The sequence below is a fragment of the Leptodactylus fuscus genome, chromosome 6 (assembly GCF_031893055.1).
Source record: "Leptodactylus fuscus isolate aLepFus1 chromosome 6, aLepFus1.hap2, whole genome shotgun sequence".
Lineage (NCBI taxonomy): Eukaryota > Metazoa > Chordata > Amphibia > Anura > Leptodactylidae > Leptodactylus > Leptodactylus fuscus.
This window is the reverse complement of record NC_134270.1, coordinates 128,155,732-128,171,825: the sequence shown is the minus strand read 5'-3', so window position 1 is coordinate 128,171,825 and position 16,094 is coordinate 128,155,732. Positions and strand designations below refer to the sequence as shown.

At 41.4% G+C, this 16,094-nt stretch overlaps 1 protein-coding gene across 1 annotated transcript in view; it reads right to left on the bottom strand.

Moving 5' to 3' along the window:
* The window catches only part of SKAP1 (src kinase associated phosphoprotein 1), a 303,171-nt gene that overhangs the window by 61,076 nt on the left and 226,001 nt on the right, over positions 1-16,094 (bottom strand). The window contains exons 5-10 of the mRNA XM_075279083.1: positions 10,066-10,116; positions 9,089-9,172; positions 6,226-6,362; positions 6,077-6,140; positions 3,307-3,456; positions 2,745-3,020 (exon numbers count right to left, since the gene is read on the bottom strand). Coding sequence (XP_075135184.1) covers positions 2,745-3,020; positions 3,307-3,456; positions 6,077-6,140; positions 6,226-6,362; positions 9,089-9,172; positions 10,066-10,116 — 762 coding nt within the window. The remainder of the gene's footprint in view (positions 1-2,744; positions 3,021-3,306; positions 3,457-6,076; positions 6,141-6,225; positions 6,363-9,088; positions 9,173-10,065; positions 10,117-16,094) is intronic.

Below are 16,094 nucleotides of genomic sequence, written 5' to 3'. Positions count from 1 at the left end.
AAATGTGACTTGAGCTAAGGCCCCGAATGGCGAATTGTAACTAGAAACCACTAGGGGAAAAAAAGCTGTGAAAAAAATGATACGTGTGTTTTCTCACAGTGTTTTTCATCGAGTTTTTGTAGTGTTTTCTCTTATTTTTTTTTTCTTCCCTTAGATTAACTATACAGAAAATGCGACTCCACAGCTAAAATTAACATGCTGCATTTTCCAAAACACATGAGTTTTTCTGCAGTTATTTTTTCTGCAATGTGTGGATGAGGTTAACCAGAATCGCAGTCACTCTGCTGGTAATGAAAAACGCAGCATTATTTTTCAACTGCATTTTTGAAGAACCCAGACATGCGGAGTTTCTGCTACGAGGGGCCTTAGCCATTGCGGAAACGCTGATTTATTGTTGCAGATTTTGTTGTGGTTTTTTAAGCCAAAACCTAGAATGGCTACAAAAGGAATGTGAGATATAAGGAAGTTCTTATATTTCTACATTCTGCTCAATCCACTCCTGACTTTGGCTCAAACAACCACAACAAAATCTGCAACCAAAAAAGCTGAGTTACAGCAATGTGGGGCTTTAGCCTCAAAGGGTTTTTTTTTTTTTTTTTCCACAGGATATACTATGCTTGTCTGAGTGATGCAGGTCCCATACAGCTATTTTGAGAATGGGGTTCCTTTAACACACATACTCTGCCTGTTGCAACTGGAGAGGCATCAACACATGAGTATCTCTCTCCATTCACTGACATGGGAGTTATGAAAACAGCTGAGTACGCTTGTCCAGAGGGGGGTCCTACAGTTATCTGAGACTTTTGCATATCCTGTGGATATAACATGAATGTCCCAGATGGGAAAACTTTAACTCCCTTTTAGCGTGTAAGTTTAAGGCCGGGTTCACACGGAGTTACGTGCCGCGAGATTTGGCACGTAGACGCCGCGTGACCCTTTGCGTGCCGTACACGCTCCCATTCATTTCAATGGGAGCGGGGAGCGTATGCGCCGCGCTAGTTTGCGGCCGTGCATTTATTCACGGCCGCAAACTAGCGCGGCGCATACGCTCCCCGCTCCCATTGAAATGAATGGGAGCGTGTACGGCACGCAAAGGGTCACGCGGCGTCTACGTGCCAAATCTCGCGGCACGTAACTCCGTGTGAACCCGGCCTAATGGCTATAAGGATTGCTCTGTAGTATCATGATATTTCCTGGTATCATGGTATTCCTGAATTCAATTGAATCTGTGGAAATCTGTCATCAGTAAGTTCCCTTAAATGGTAGAGACTTTCATGTCCGTTGTACTTTTTTTTTTACCGAAGGGGGGTGAGTCATCAGATTTTTAAAATGGTGCTACTAGCCTTAACAGGTAAATATAGTATCATTGTTCTATGCTTATCAGGATTAATTTATTCATTATAAATGTATGATAACATTGACACACTAAAACCAATATTGGGCTGATGGGTATAACCAACAAATAAAAATAGGTGGTCTTCTAAAGGAAAGCATTAAAGGTCCACTCTTGACAGGCAGCTGACGATGGGCAGGTTCCAGTTCTTGCAGGCACCTGCTCCCTCCCATGTGATCAGGTAAGGTGAAGCTTTAGTGGAGTGTCTTCCTGGCATTGTGCTAAGTGATACTGCCCCCTCCAAATGGAGCGGGCCAGTAAAAGTATCCCAGTCCTGCTGTGCGGCTCCCATAGGGCTCCAAAGTGATCTGTCTCACTTTCTTGCTGCCTTACGGGAAGTCTCTCCAGAGAGCAGGGTTTTTTTTTCTTGCTGTAATCGCAGACAGTCTCTGTGCTCATCCACATTTATTGCCATTAATGGCCTCAGTCTTCTAGCTGTATTCCAGCTCATCTCCAAGACGACAGGAGGGCTCGAAAGGTCTCGAGCACAGAAAGAAGGTCAGCTCTGATAGATTAATATACTAAGATAGGAATCCGTCTTACATTTGGTCTTTGTGTAATGCATGCAATCACATCAGAAAGCAGTTGATTAGAATCCCATCACACAATGACTTTTTATGACAGTATATATTTCAGCCAGCATTCTGGTTAAGTCATGACACTAATCCCAAAGCTGGCTCTTACTGATAACTCCTTATACGTCCAACATTTCACATGCATTATGTTTAAGGTGAATTTTTTTGGCACCGTCGTCTAAAAAGAACAGTGCACAGAGAACGGACACAGACATTTATATATTCCTAAATTTTACTAAACTTTCAAATCGAGCCTTGTCAATGACAGTATCATTTTTCCTAAATGTCTTCTCCCCCTCTTGAGTTTCTTTTTAACTATGTTGTTTTTACCTTTTTCTTATAATTTCAGATTTTCTATTAACAGTAATAATAAGAATGCCACCTATAATAAGCTACAGATATCACAACCACTCCTACCAGATTGCCATGTCTTAATTGCCTTTTCACAAGATCAATCTTCTCCACCTATCACATTTGTCCTTGTACCTCTTAATTCCTCTGTATCTATGGGTCAGTACATATTCTTGTGGCGTACCCTGGATGCTTATATATCATTTATATAATTTTGTAGCGGATAGGTGCAAACTACCGTAGAGATTTAGAAATAAATAAGAATACAGATAGCTGCTTTATCCAAGACAACACTCTCTGCAGATGTGTACAAGAACGAGAACCAACTATTAAAAAGAAGGACATATGGAGATAGTGGACATTTCTGCCAAAATTGCTCTTTTATGTCAAAAGAGCATCTTATTTGTCCCCCCTGCAGGCTGTACGTCTTTCTCTTGCACCAAGTTGGCACTGGGAGTCAAGAGAGAAAACACCAGCCAGTTGTGGCAGAAGGACCAGCGGTGCAGAAACTAGGAGCCTGCGGCACAGCTGTGCACGGACTCTGAACAGTGACAAAGTGGACGGCACTACAGAAAAATCTCGCAGGAGCTGGGTTTTAATGTAGCAATTTGATTCAATTTTCCACTCTATAAAATTACCCATCACCGCTCCTTGCTGTCTAACAGACACCTTCACTCTTAATTTAACAATCTGATCCAATTCTGCCAGGGAAATTGGAAAAATTTATCACCTGTGAAATTTTATTTTTCCTTGGTTGTATCTGTTTTTGTAAAACTTCATTAACGACGATGACTTGCTGAGGAAATAATGTTGTTTTTTTTTATCTGCTTGGGACACGAGAAATGGCCCCAGCAGAGACTGTATGCTCATTAGCATAATAAAACAAAGAAGCATACAATGAGTGAAGACGAATAACCTACAGCTGGAAACAAAACAACATGTGACAAATAGAGTGTTGCCCATGGCTTTAAATTAGTAACCTCTTACCTGGAACTACCTCATAGATGTCATCATCCTCAGTGGGGCTATTTGCCCTGTATAGAGGTGGAGGGTGTATCATATGAGAGGAGTTCAAGCTGTCCACATCATCGTAAGATTCTTCATCATCTTCACAGGGTATGGAGGGTGAAATGATATCTAGGATAACACAAGAATGTAAAATAACTTCAAGTACTCACATAATACCTCACATCCTGAGGCAGATAATATGCTCATATCCATGCTAAGATGTCCATCATCATGTAATCTAATTACTCCCAACCTTATTACCATGGATGACCCCTCAACTATTTTTTCCTACTTCAAAAAAGCTAGTTTGGTCAATAATCTCTGGGTATGTTGAAATTGGTTTATGTATTAAAGGCGGAGACATAGCCGGTGCACCATAACCCAGTGCTATAGGTGTAGGAACATTTCCGGTGCTTGGCAATAATATCGAAATCTTGACTGAAAAGCTAAAATTTTCATTGAAATCAGTTTACCATTCTTGTTGTAAAAGTTACAAGTGTCTCTACTTTTGTAATTTGGGAAACTAAGCAGAAACCTTGGTTGGCAAACGCTAACCTTTAATATGACTTATTACTATTTGTGATGACTTATATGCATTGCAAAGACCAGAAAATAAGGAGATAAGAGTCTGAACACTGATCATAAGTAGAGATGAGCGAACACTGTTCCGAACAGCCGTTCCGAACAGCACGCTCGCAGCACGCTCCCATAGAAATGAATGGAAGCGGCCGGCACGCATGGGGTTAAGCGGCCTGCCGCCGGCAAAGTCTGCGTGCCAGGTGCTTCCATTCATTTCTATGGGAGCGTGCTGTTCGGATTGGCTGATCCGAACAGTGTTTGCTCATCTCTAATCATAAGAACAGGAATCCTTAGTCAACCCCCTCCACCCACTTGATAGCGGTAGCATTTGGGCAAGCACTCTGCCACTCTGTTCAACTGTATAGGACTTCCAAAAATAACTAAGAGCTGTCCTCTGATATATTCAAAAGTCTATAATATTGAATTTAGCAGCAGGTTGCATGTTCGAGGGCCATCCCTGTTCTTATGTACGATAGACCTCTAGTAATAAGAGGCTTTTCTCCTACCCTCTAAATAGAAAATAAGCCTTGTTCATGGGACAGTCCCTTTCATGAATATACTTGTATAGAAAGAATATTAATAGAAATTTCTCCAACATTCATATTTCAGTTCTGAGATGGCAACATTTCACAATTGGATCTCTGAGCTTTGTTTCTTACAGAATGAGCTGGACATCTCACCTTCTTTCTGAAATGCATTAGTATCAGGGGCATAGTTAGGGTCCATTCACACGGAGGAAAATGGTGAGGAATTTGGTGTGGAATTTCAGAGCTGAAAAAAAAGCCTCCCATTGACTTCAATAGGTTCCTTTTTCTGTTAGTGGAATAAAAAGCTAGCAGAACCCATTGAAGACGATGGGAGGCTTCTTTTTCAGCACTGAAATTTGACACCAAATTCCTCACCATTTTCCTCCATGTGAATGGACCCTTATAGGGAACACAAAGGTAGCAGATACAACTATTAGAAATGACACACAGTTAGCAGGGAAGACCATGTCTCAAATTCAATATTAATATTCAATACGGTAATTCTTACTAGAATATATTGAGGCATGAACTAGTAGTTTACACTAAAGACATGACTTTGATAGAGTATTTTATCATCTTCTTCCCTCAGGTCTGGGCAGTATTCACACACAGATTGGTGCCAACTTTGTTTTTGAACTCACAATTCTGCCCCTATCACTTTCAGGCTGGTCTTACACGACCGTAGTGGTTTTTGTGGTCTGCAATTTGCGCATCCGCAACACAAATTTCACTCTAAAAACTCATTCCGCAGACGTCCGTGCCGAACCACAAAGTGCATCCGCAACGTTACGTGTGTATCAGTATTAGGTGGATCTGCAAAAAACAAAACAAACCACAAAACACACATGTTGACATCCGCAATTGCGGATTTACACTGATGTGTGTTCAGTGTATATCCGCATAACTGCACGCGCCCATAGACTTGTATGGGACAGTCCGTGCCGTAAAAACACGGCCATTATGGACATGCAGTATGCTGTCCAGACCACGGTTATGGAACGCCACACCATGCACAAAATCTGCGGTGGTGTAAGAGGCCTCATAGAAAACAGTGGGTCTGCAATTTAAAACCCGCAATTGCGGACCATTTGCGGTCTTAAACTACGGTTGTGTAAGACCAGCCTCAGCCTGGTCCACTATAACATAATCTGATAACCCCTATCTCAAGCCTCTACAAAAGCATCTCATTAATCCACTGCTGCCATGAATATAAAGATGGTCAACTGTTTAGCTAGTGACCATCCATTAAAAAGGTAGAAGTGGCAAGATAAGTAATAAAGAAATATCTCTGTTCTTAGAAGGGATGTCCAGCAAGTAAAGTGCAAAGGTCAGAAAGGGCTTAAAATAATAAAATAAGCATTACTTATTTCACTGATAACACCACTGTGATTCTGACACATATCAAGTCCCTACTGGTCTCTATTTCCAGGTTTAGCAGGCATTTCTGTTCAGTCCATTGAGTATTGAGATGGAGCCAAGAATTAGAGACTAGCAGTATCCCGGGAGCATCAGAATATCAAGATTAGTGGATCAATGAGACTAGTGCTCTTATTTTTTCTCTATTAAACCATTCTGTCCACTTTACAGAACATTATAACTTTCCAGACAACTCCTTACATGTAAGTGTAATATATATTACTCACCTTTTACCAAAAACTGTATTTGTTCCACCCAGTCTCTGGCTTCCATTGGGCTGCCCGCTGTGAACTGTTAATAGTACATAGTTACAAAACCATTGAGAAGGATTGTTTTGCCCTGATTTTAGTTTACCTAGTAAAACAATGTATATCACCTCATAGCTGCGATTCCCAGGAGAGACAAGTTCAAAGCAGGAATCTCTTCGAGAGTCTTTGCGGACATTTGAGACCAGCTGGGCGCCGCAGTCTTTTATCAGGAAGCCACCCTTGGGAACTTTCTTTGCAACAAAATCTGCAAACAATTACTTTGTAAAGGGCGACACTGAAATATGTTTTATACCAATAACCGCTGGATTTGATTTTCACGCTACACGGCCACATGTAGTAACTCTCTTAGTGGACTGCACTGAAAAATGGCAAGTGCCCTGGCCAGTATTTTAACGCATAAGCCATTGTAGGAATGTATACCAGCACAGCAAATAAGGAAAACACATTGTAAGGAAATGACTGAGAATATTTCCCTTCCCTGTTGTGCTAGAAGCTGTTCCTGTATTTTTTTTTTTTTTTTTTTTTTTGACAAATAATGAATATGAGAAGGAATCTCTCAGTAAACCTTATAAGAGCAATCACTTTCCTTTCTTTGTAAACAGGAGGGGAAAAAAAAAGCAAAGAAGTCCTCTCAGCTTTCCTAATGTGTATTTTAGTAAACAGCTCTATTCCCCATGTACTAACATTAGGCGTAAACAGGGTATGTCCCTGACAGACTGGGCAAGGGGAATGGTTTATTTATACATTTCCTGGAGGAATAACAGAGTAACAGCTCAATGCAGAGATCAAATAAAATCATTTTGGTATACGGATTTGAGCATGGGGTCCATTTATGAACATTTGTTTATATTATTTTTAACCCCCGATATCTGTATTATTGATACGGGTTTGTCGATTGTATCCATACACAAATACTTTTTTAATATAAAAGTTCTCTGTCCATATAACCACTACTGAATGCAACAATAAAACTCAGAATTGGAATCAGTATGGTCCAAAATACCGCAGTTCTACTACACAAACTACTATGGTGTTAATCAGAAGAGGCTTCTAATGGGTTTTCTCCGCTCAATCTTCCATTTCCTGCCTTGTGAGATTCTCAATTATAAAGTGGGCATTTTAGTATTAATCAAAAGCTACAAATAAGATGCAATTTTTTTTAAGAGCTTCTTTTTGCTCATCTAGCAGAATGAAATAATTCACATATTACATAACTAGTAAAAAATGCAATGCATTATTTAGAGGTCACATAGCTGATTTCCTCCATGTTATGAACACTAGTTCATGAGGCCATTCGGTTATGTCTGGCTAACAGCAGGATAGCTACACATCCAGATGTGTAAAGCCTTCCTTCCTGAATGGTGTATACATACAGGAGAATAACACGAGGAAAATCAGGGAACACTGGAAAATTGTAAACTGTTATATAGCTTTAATGTGTTTTCTCAGCTTTTCAGCAATTTGGTACTATGATCTGAGATAGGAGCACATTTTTACTCATGTACGCACAATTTATGGCTGCCTGGTGGGGACAAATTACAAAAGAATTTAATTACAAAATAAATTAATAAATGTAACTGATATTACAACAGAAAAAGCAAAAAGAACAGAAACTATTTCCATTGATTACATATACACTCACCGGCCACTTTATTAGGTACACCATGCTAGTAACGGGTTGGACCCCCTTTTGCCTTCAGAACTGCCTCAATTCTTCGTGGCATAGATTCAACAAGGTGCTGGAAGCATTCCTCAGAGATTTTGGTCCATATTGACATGATGGCATCACACAGTTGCCGCAGATTTGTCGGCTGCACATCCATGATGCGAATCTCCCGTTCCACCACATCCCAAAGATGCTCTATTGGATTGAGATCTGGTGACTGTGGAGGCCATTGGAGTACAGTGAACTCATTGTCATGTTCAAGAAACCAGTCTGAGATGATTCCAGCTTTATGACATGGCGCATTATCCTGCTGAAAGTAGCCATCAGATGTTGGGTACATTGTGGTCATAAAGGGATGGACATGGTCAGCAACAATACTCAGGTAGGCTTTGGCGTTGCAAGGATGCTCAATTGGTACCAAGGGGCCCAAAGAGTGCCAAGAAAATATTCCCCACACCATGACACCACCACCACCAGCCTGAACCGTTGATACAAGGCAGGATGGATCCATGCTTTCATGTTTTTGACGCCAAATTCTGACCCTACCATCCGAATGTCGCAGCAGAAATCGAGACTCATCAGACCAGGCAACGTTTTTCCAATCTTCAATTGTCCAATTTCGATGAGCTTGTGCAAATTGTAGCCTCAGTTTCCTGTTCTTAGCTGAAAGGAGTGGCACCCGGTGTGGTCTTCTGCTGCTGTAGCCCATCTGCCTCAAAGTTCGACGTACTGTGCGTTCAGAGATGCTCTTCTGGCTACCATGGTTGTAACGGGTGGCTATTTGAGTCACTGTTGCCTTTCTATCAGCTCAAACCAGTCTGGCCATTCTCCTCTGACCTCTGGCATCAACAACGTATTTCCGCCCACAGAACTGCCGCTCACTGGATGTTTTTTCTTTTTCAGACCATTCTCTGTAAACCCTAGAGATGGTTGTGCGTGAAAATCCCAGTAGATCAGCAGTTTCTGAAATACTCAGACCAGCCCTTCTGGCACCAACAACCATGCCATGTTCAAAGGCACTCAAATCACCTTTCTTCCCCATACTGATGCTCGGTTTGAACTGCGGGAGATTCTCTTGACCATGTCTACATGCCTAAATGCACTGAGTTGCCGCCATGTGATTGGCTGATTAGAAATTAAGTGTTAACGAGCAGTTGGACAGGTGTACCTAATAAAGTGGCCGGTGAGTATATATATATATATATATATATATATATATATATATATATATATATATATATATATATATTAAGTACTATATATAGTACTTACATTCAAGTCTCCAATCTCGCCGGCTCACTTACCTTTCTCATTAGAGTAGTAACAAAAGCTTATGTTAGTGAGAACGCACCACCTCTTCTGCCACTCTGACCCAAAGAAGCCATGATCTGAAAATAAAAAAAAGCTCATTGTATACAATGGGTTAAACAAGATCTTACCTTCACAGTAAAGGGGGCTAAATTGGAAAGCACATTATTCTCTGACATCTAATACGGATAGAAAATTAAGCTGATAATTATTTACAGATAGTTTTCTTTAATGAAATTACAAAAATTATTTTCTATTTCCTCTCTCTGGCTACACTGGGGGTGGTGTTTTTTTGCGGATTTGTCGTCTTTTTCTTTTTTGTATGGTTATATTGAGATAGATGTAATTGGAAAAAAAATAAAAATAATTTAAAAAACCCCCATCACATTATATATAATTCCAGGCTGTGCGCGAGACTGCCCCTAAAGGAGAAGTTTAGCGTTACATGGTGGCCTTTCAGATAAATGGCTGTCTGTATAATACATGGACCAAAGAAGTCCACCAGTGCACGAGTCACTCTCAGTGCCACATCCTGACATAGTGGAATTGCAAAATATTTGTAGTGAGTATTCCGCGCTACAAATCCGCTGTAAACTCATCCACCCACAGTGAAAAAAAAATCTGCTTGTGAATCACAGAACGTTGCAGATTTCCAAACCTGTGGTACATTTATTCATGGAACTGCCACAGATTTTGGCTTTACAATGTATAGGATGAAATCTGCAGTAAAACCAGAAGCATTGATTGATTTCACAGATGAGTTGTAGGTTGTCCCTGAGAGTTGGGGAGTCTCTCTATAACATCCGTATGCCCTCATAAGGTATATGGACAGAGGTTTCCCTCTCAAGACAACGCCTTTAAGGTTAAAGCTGCTAAAACAAAAAAGCAGAACCTTTAAAACGATAGTCCAGCAATGATAGTGGAATCATAACCGTAATGTCATTCTGAGAAGCAGCAACTTCTAACATCATACCTCTATTCCTTTTCTCCAAGCAGCCCTGTTTCAGAATCTTCCCAGGCTCATCTAAAACAAAATTTAATAAAATGAAATAGTGAACAGGAAACTGGCTGCAATAAAGTACAAGAAATGCATTATTAAAATCATCCCCTCCATAAAATAAACTAGCTGATATATGTCTCTCTTCTCATTGGCACAGTATTTCACTGGTTAGTGCAGCAATTTCAGCTATTCTCCATACTCAAAATGGGAACAAAAGTTGAAAGAATCGCTAGCTATACTGAAGTTATGGATGTTCTTCTGATCACCCATTTGCAAATAAGACTGTTCTTCATTTACTCCCTAATACCTCCACCCTTGCCAACCTAATACTCTACTTAGACTGTTGGATACATCTTCGCTGTAACTCCCTTGCACGTGTATAAGGGCCCGTTCACACAGGCACAGAGGGGGCGGATTATGGCACGGAATCCACGTCATAATCTGCCCCCTCACAATGGTGGTCTATGGAGATCGCTAGCGTTTGTTTTTGCCGCTAGTGGAAAAAAGAAGCGACATGATCTTTCTTGAAGAGGATTCTGCCTCAGGAAGTCAATAGAAGTGAATGGGAGGCAGAAACTGCGTTGCAGTTTTTGGCAAAAACGGTGACGCATTTTTTTAAGGTCCATTCACGGTCTGGGAGGGAAAAACTGCCTAGTGTTTTCTGAAGCGGTTTTTACCAAAAAAACCACTCCAAAAAAACGCCTCAAGGTCCAAAAGCCGCTTCCTAATTAGGAGGCGTTTTTTTTTCCGGATAAAATTACACCACACAGTATTCAAGTGTGAACTAAGCCTAAAAAGGGTTTGTTCAGGATTTGAAGCAACCACTGGGGCAGCCAGGGTGGATGTCAAAGAACATAAAAGGTATTTTCACCTGTCCCCGATGCTCTGTTGCCTGCTCCCATTCCCCTCTCATTTATAAGCCAGTGCTTGCAGTGTCAAAAGCCATGAGGCTCACGTGACCGCTGAGACCTATCAATGGCCACTGGAGAGGGACTGATGATATGCCTCACAGTCATGTGAGCCTCATTGCTTCTAGCACTACAAGTCCTGGAATGTGATGGAAAAGGGACTGAATGCACCAAGGACAGGTAAAGTATTCCCAAGAGGTGGCTTCACATCCTGGACAACCCCTTTAAGGTTTCCACTCATTTCAATGGAGGAGAAAGTTTCTATTCTTGTATAATAAAAAGACTGCCCTTACATATTCTCGAGTTGTGGCTGTTTTGGCTTGTAAAAAGCCAAGACTTTTAAGTGTTTTTACTAACATTTTAGGGTAACATTCTGTTTTTACAGATAAATTGCCATGCCTTTTTATTCCAGGCATTTGTGTGGAAATAAACAACCATTGTGTTTTATGGAAAAAAGAATAATTTAGACCACATAAAAAGAGGTGGGTATAAATTGGTAGGGTACTGAGGGTGCATCCTCACTTATACCAGGAGCTTTAGGAGTCCCATAAAGTGTCTCATTGCAATAAGAGACTTAGCTACAAATTTTGCATTGGAGCTCGACAGTTTCATGTTATGCAACTGCCTGAAACAAGATATGATGTGTGAAAACCACCCAAATTTAGCATATGTATTTAGTACAGGTCACGTTTTACACATTGCTATTGCAATTGTAACTGGACAAACCTTACCATGCACAATACACATTACACAATATTGGAGAAGCAAATTGCATAGAAAAATAAAACCCGTAACACTGAATGACACATTGCACACTGATAACCATAAAGGTAACTTATCACAGTAAAAATGCAGCCTAAATGTACAGGAAGCGTGGTACAAAACTCAAGGAGCTGAGCAGGTCAATATATAGCTTTATAGGAAAAGATTCATGTAGCAATCCCTGCTCTTTCTAAGCTTAATAGTCCAGTGGGCGGTTCTATTAGTGATTGGCAGCTACATCTTTTGTCAATCACCAATACGTCCGCCCACTGGACTATTAAAGGTATTATATGATAAGTTTATATTAACTGACCTGATCTGATAGATTCTTAATAATGGACCCGGGGGTATTGGCATGGTTCTGAGCCCTGGGTCATTCCGCCCCTCTCCTCATATTGCAGGTAATTCCTAGTGTGTGATCAGGGGAGGAGGGAAGCGAGTGGAGTGACCAACTGGTTATGATCATGTGATCCTGGGGTCGTAAGCAGACCGCAACTCCTGGGTCCATCAAGAATCTGCCGGATTAGGTCAGTTAATCTGAATTTCCCGGACAACCCTTTTAAAACTAGAGAAGAGCGGGGATTTGCAAAAATGACAGGTTATACCGATTCTTATCATACAAAATGATACATCAATCTGCTCAGCTCCTCCAGCACTATGATATTTAGATAGCATTTTTAATGTGGTTGGTTCACTTTAAGTACTGTATATTCATAAACCAGACACCCTGAGAGCATTTCCCAGGTTGTTATTTACCAGAATGGAAGCGCTATGAGTGGTCTGTGAATCCATAGGAGAAAATGTTGACATCACATTATAACAATTCATTTCCATTTCAGGTTCTGGGATCTTTTAACTAATGTACTTATTAAACACTCGGCTATAAATTAAGTCATTCCCAATAAATGTCTGCTGTAGATAATGGACTCTACAATCCAGCAGCAGAGAGATCTGTGTGGTTAAATACCTGCAATGCTATTCTAGGAATGATCTGTGAAGAGTCAGGTGGAGACCCATCGCAGAGCGGAGATGGTCACTAGATTTATGACTGCTGCACCTCTCTGGACAGACAAGCGATACACATGGGCAGCCAAGCAGTTAATAACAAAGAAAAAAAATTTGCATGGAAATTAAAATTCACGGCAGCTTATTTAAACTGCAGTGCATATTTATGGAATATTTAGTATGCTGGTATATGGCACGCACAACATGGGAGGAAATATGAATATTACATTACTGTCCCCAAACCAGCATCCAGGACCCTGCTGGCATGAGAATAACAAATGCTGCAGTAAAAAGTTTTATTTAGATGTTAAGTCTCCCGCCCGCAGCAGGATTTCAGAGAGTGTGCCGCACGCGCCCATCACAGCGCACTCAGGAATTGAATTACCCAGGGGGGAGACACTGCTGATGAGCTTTGCTGCGCTTATTTAATTTCATTTACTTTCAGTCCATTAGCAGCATGGGGCTTTCTGTATCCCCACAAGAATGTCACAGGCATGAAAATGCTGTATAAATTACAGGGAGATAAACCTTGGACTTAGAGTTCCATGAAGGCTGAGATGACTGGTTCATTCCTCTCCTCTACAAATATTCAGGTTGTTTTCCATCCAAGTTACAAGAGGACAATTTCCCGTTTGATGGTCAAGGATTGCTGTAGGGACGTATCACCAAATGCAATACAGGTATAAATGTCTATGAAGGACTAATCATATACCATAGGAGTAAGACTACATGCATATGACTGTGTCCTTTGTCAGTGTGCTATCCATGTTTTAACAGATAGCAGTGTGACTTTTCTTTGCGTCCATACACATGACAGCGTATTATCGCAGGACCATGTGGGGGACTGGGAGCCTAGGACCGGTCCTAGTCCGATCTGATTTGCAGCCCAGGTTCATTCATTGATATGTATAAGTCTGTAGGGGAACAGATAGCACACAAACACCATACAAGTGCCATTGTTGATGTTTTCTCATGGATCCGTACATGTAGCCTAAGTACTAAAGCCAACCAATCACAATATAAAGTCTTGCTTAGAACTGACCGTACAATGATAGTCCTCAGAATTGTGGAAATCCATGAATAATTATATGTGATACATCTTCTCAGTCACTACAAGAACCCTGTTACACAACATTTACTTAGAAACACCTCTGCTTCCAGGAGATGCGCAGCAGAGACTGATCAATATACGCTGCTATACCCTATTTCTCATCTAAAGCAGTGTGATGCAGGACAGACCACACACCGTGATGGTAGAGCTTACAAAAGGTGTACAGTAGATCAGTTGGACTGTAATAACGGAGATCAAAGCAGGACACTGAAAAAATCTGAGCCCTGCACGATCTTGCCACGGATACCACAGTTTACTAAGCCACATAATCCACGGCGTGAGACACCCTGCTGCTTGGGCTGCCTAATAACAAGGAAAAGCTGAACTGGAGGGCTGGAAAATACAGAGGAATCAGACTGGCGTCCACCTCAAATTCATATTCATTTTTTACCATACCCCCAAGGCTAAGGGCCCACATGGTGATCGCAGCAGGAAAAAAAATGCTGCGGAAAAGATTGCAGCAGAAATGCAGTTTTCCTCCACAGACTTTCTACCCCTATTATATGGAAAATGCCAGTGTTTCCATAGGTATGACTGACATGCTGCCATTTTCAAAAATGTTCGTGTTTATAAGTCGTAGCTTTCCCGCTGCAGATTTTCTTCTGCAATGTGTGGATGGCATTAGTCAGAATCCCATCCTTTGCAGGTACTGCAAAATTTAGAATTTTTTGATGAAAAGTTTTCACAACGTGGAGCCTCAGCCTAAATGAGTATTTCCATCTCACACATTTATTGCATAGCCAGAGTTTGTGATAACTGCAGATCCCACCACCTATACAATTTACTGTGGGGGTCCCTGATCCCCGTTTTGTGTTTGTCAGAATGGAGAGGTTGTACACATGAGTAGCTCTCCACTAATTTCTATGTAATAGGCAGCCTACTCTAATTCACAACTACCATAGACACAGCGCACCATCCATGTGCACTAAATTCTGCATTTTTTGTGGCCATTGATAAAGAGTCAAGGACACCATTCTTGAGATAGGTATGGGTCCGAGAGGTGAGTGGCTGGAATAAGTAACCCTTTAATGCAAGTATATTGGGGATGCATTTTATAACTCATCTACATGCTATAAAACAAACATGCAGAATAGTGAAGCTGTTGAGGATTTTACAAGTCACAGAATTGTTATTATTGCCATGAACTCTGTAAGAAAAGCCAGACATTAGCAAGAGTGAAATTCAACAGGGCTGATCTGTTGGCACAAGAGCAGCAAAAGTGTCAGGATCTAATTTCTGAAACTGATTTTTTGGAAAGCCCATGGTGGATGTGCCTAAGGCAAATCAGACAGGTGTGAACACAGCCTTATACCACAGGGACAAGCTACAGTACAATTCTAGTGATGTTTTGCAAAAACTCAATCACACATGGCAGAAAAGAAAGCATTTGGATTCTGAAATCCTTACCAGGGGCGTAACTACTGGGGTAGTAGCGGTAGCAGCTGCCACAGGTCCTGGAACATTAGGGGGCCCGGCAGCAGACGCTACCGCTGCAAATTTTTATGTTTTTTAATAGTCCGTTACCTGCTAGAGTTACTGGAGTAACAGGCCATATTTACTTACCGCTTCTGGCACCTGCTCACGGCCGCCTGCGCTTACCCTTCTGCATAGGCGGCTGTGAGCAGGAGCCAGGATTGGTAAGTGAGGCCGCAGGTCCGCGAACCCCCCAAACCTTATCATTATACTGGAGCCCCGGCTCAAGTGTGCTGGAGCAAGTGAGAGGTAAGTAACAGTGTTTTTTATGTTTGTTTCCTCCCCTGTGTCACCAATTATTGTACTCTGGGGTCTGAAAAGGGGCTACTACAGGGCATAATACTGTGTGCAGGGGCCACTATGGGGCATAATACTGTGTGCAGGGGCCACTATGGGGCATAATACTGTGTGTATGGGCTACTATGAGGCTTAATACTATGTACTGGGGCCACTATGGGGAATAATACTGTGTGCAGGGGCCAAAATGGGGCATAATACTGTGTGAAGGGGCTGCAATGGGGCATAATACTGTGTACTGGGGCAACAATGGGGCATAATACTGCGTACAGGAATGCGGGGGGGGGGGCATGTCAAAAGTTCGGCACAGGGCTCTGCTATTCCTAGTTAGGCTTCTGATCCTTACTATATCCTACATGTCTCAGAACTATAGGACTATAGATAGATCTGTGGCAAAATCACTGAAAATTCTGCATGCTTATTCCGTATGATCATTGTGTTTCATG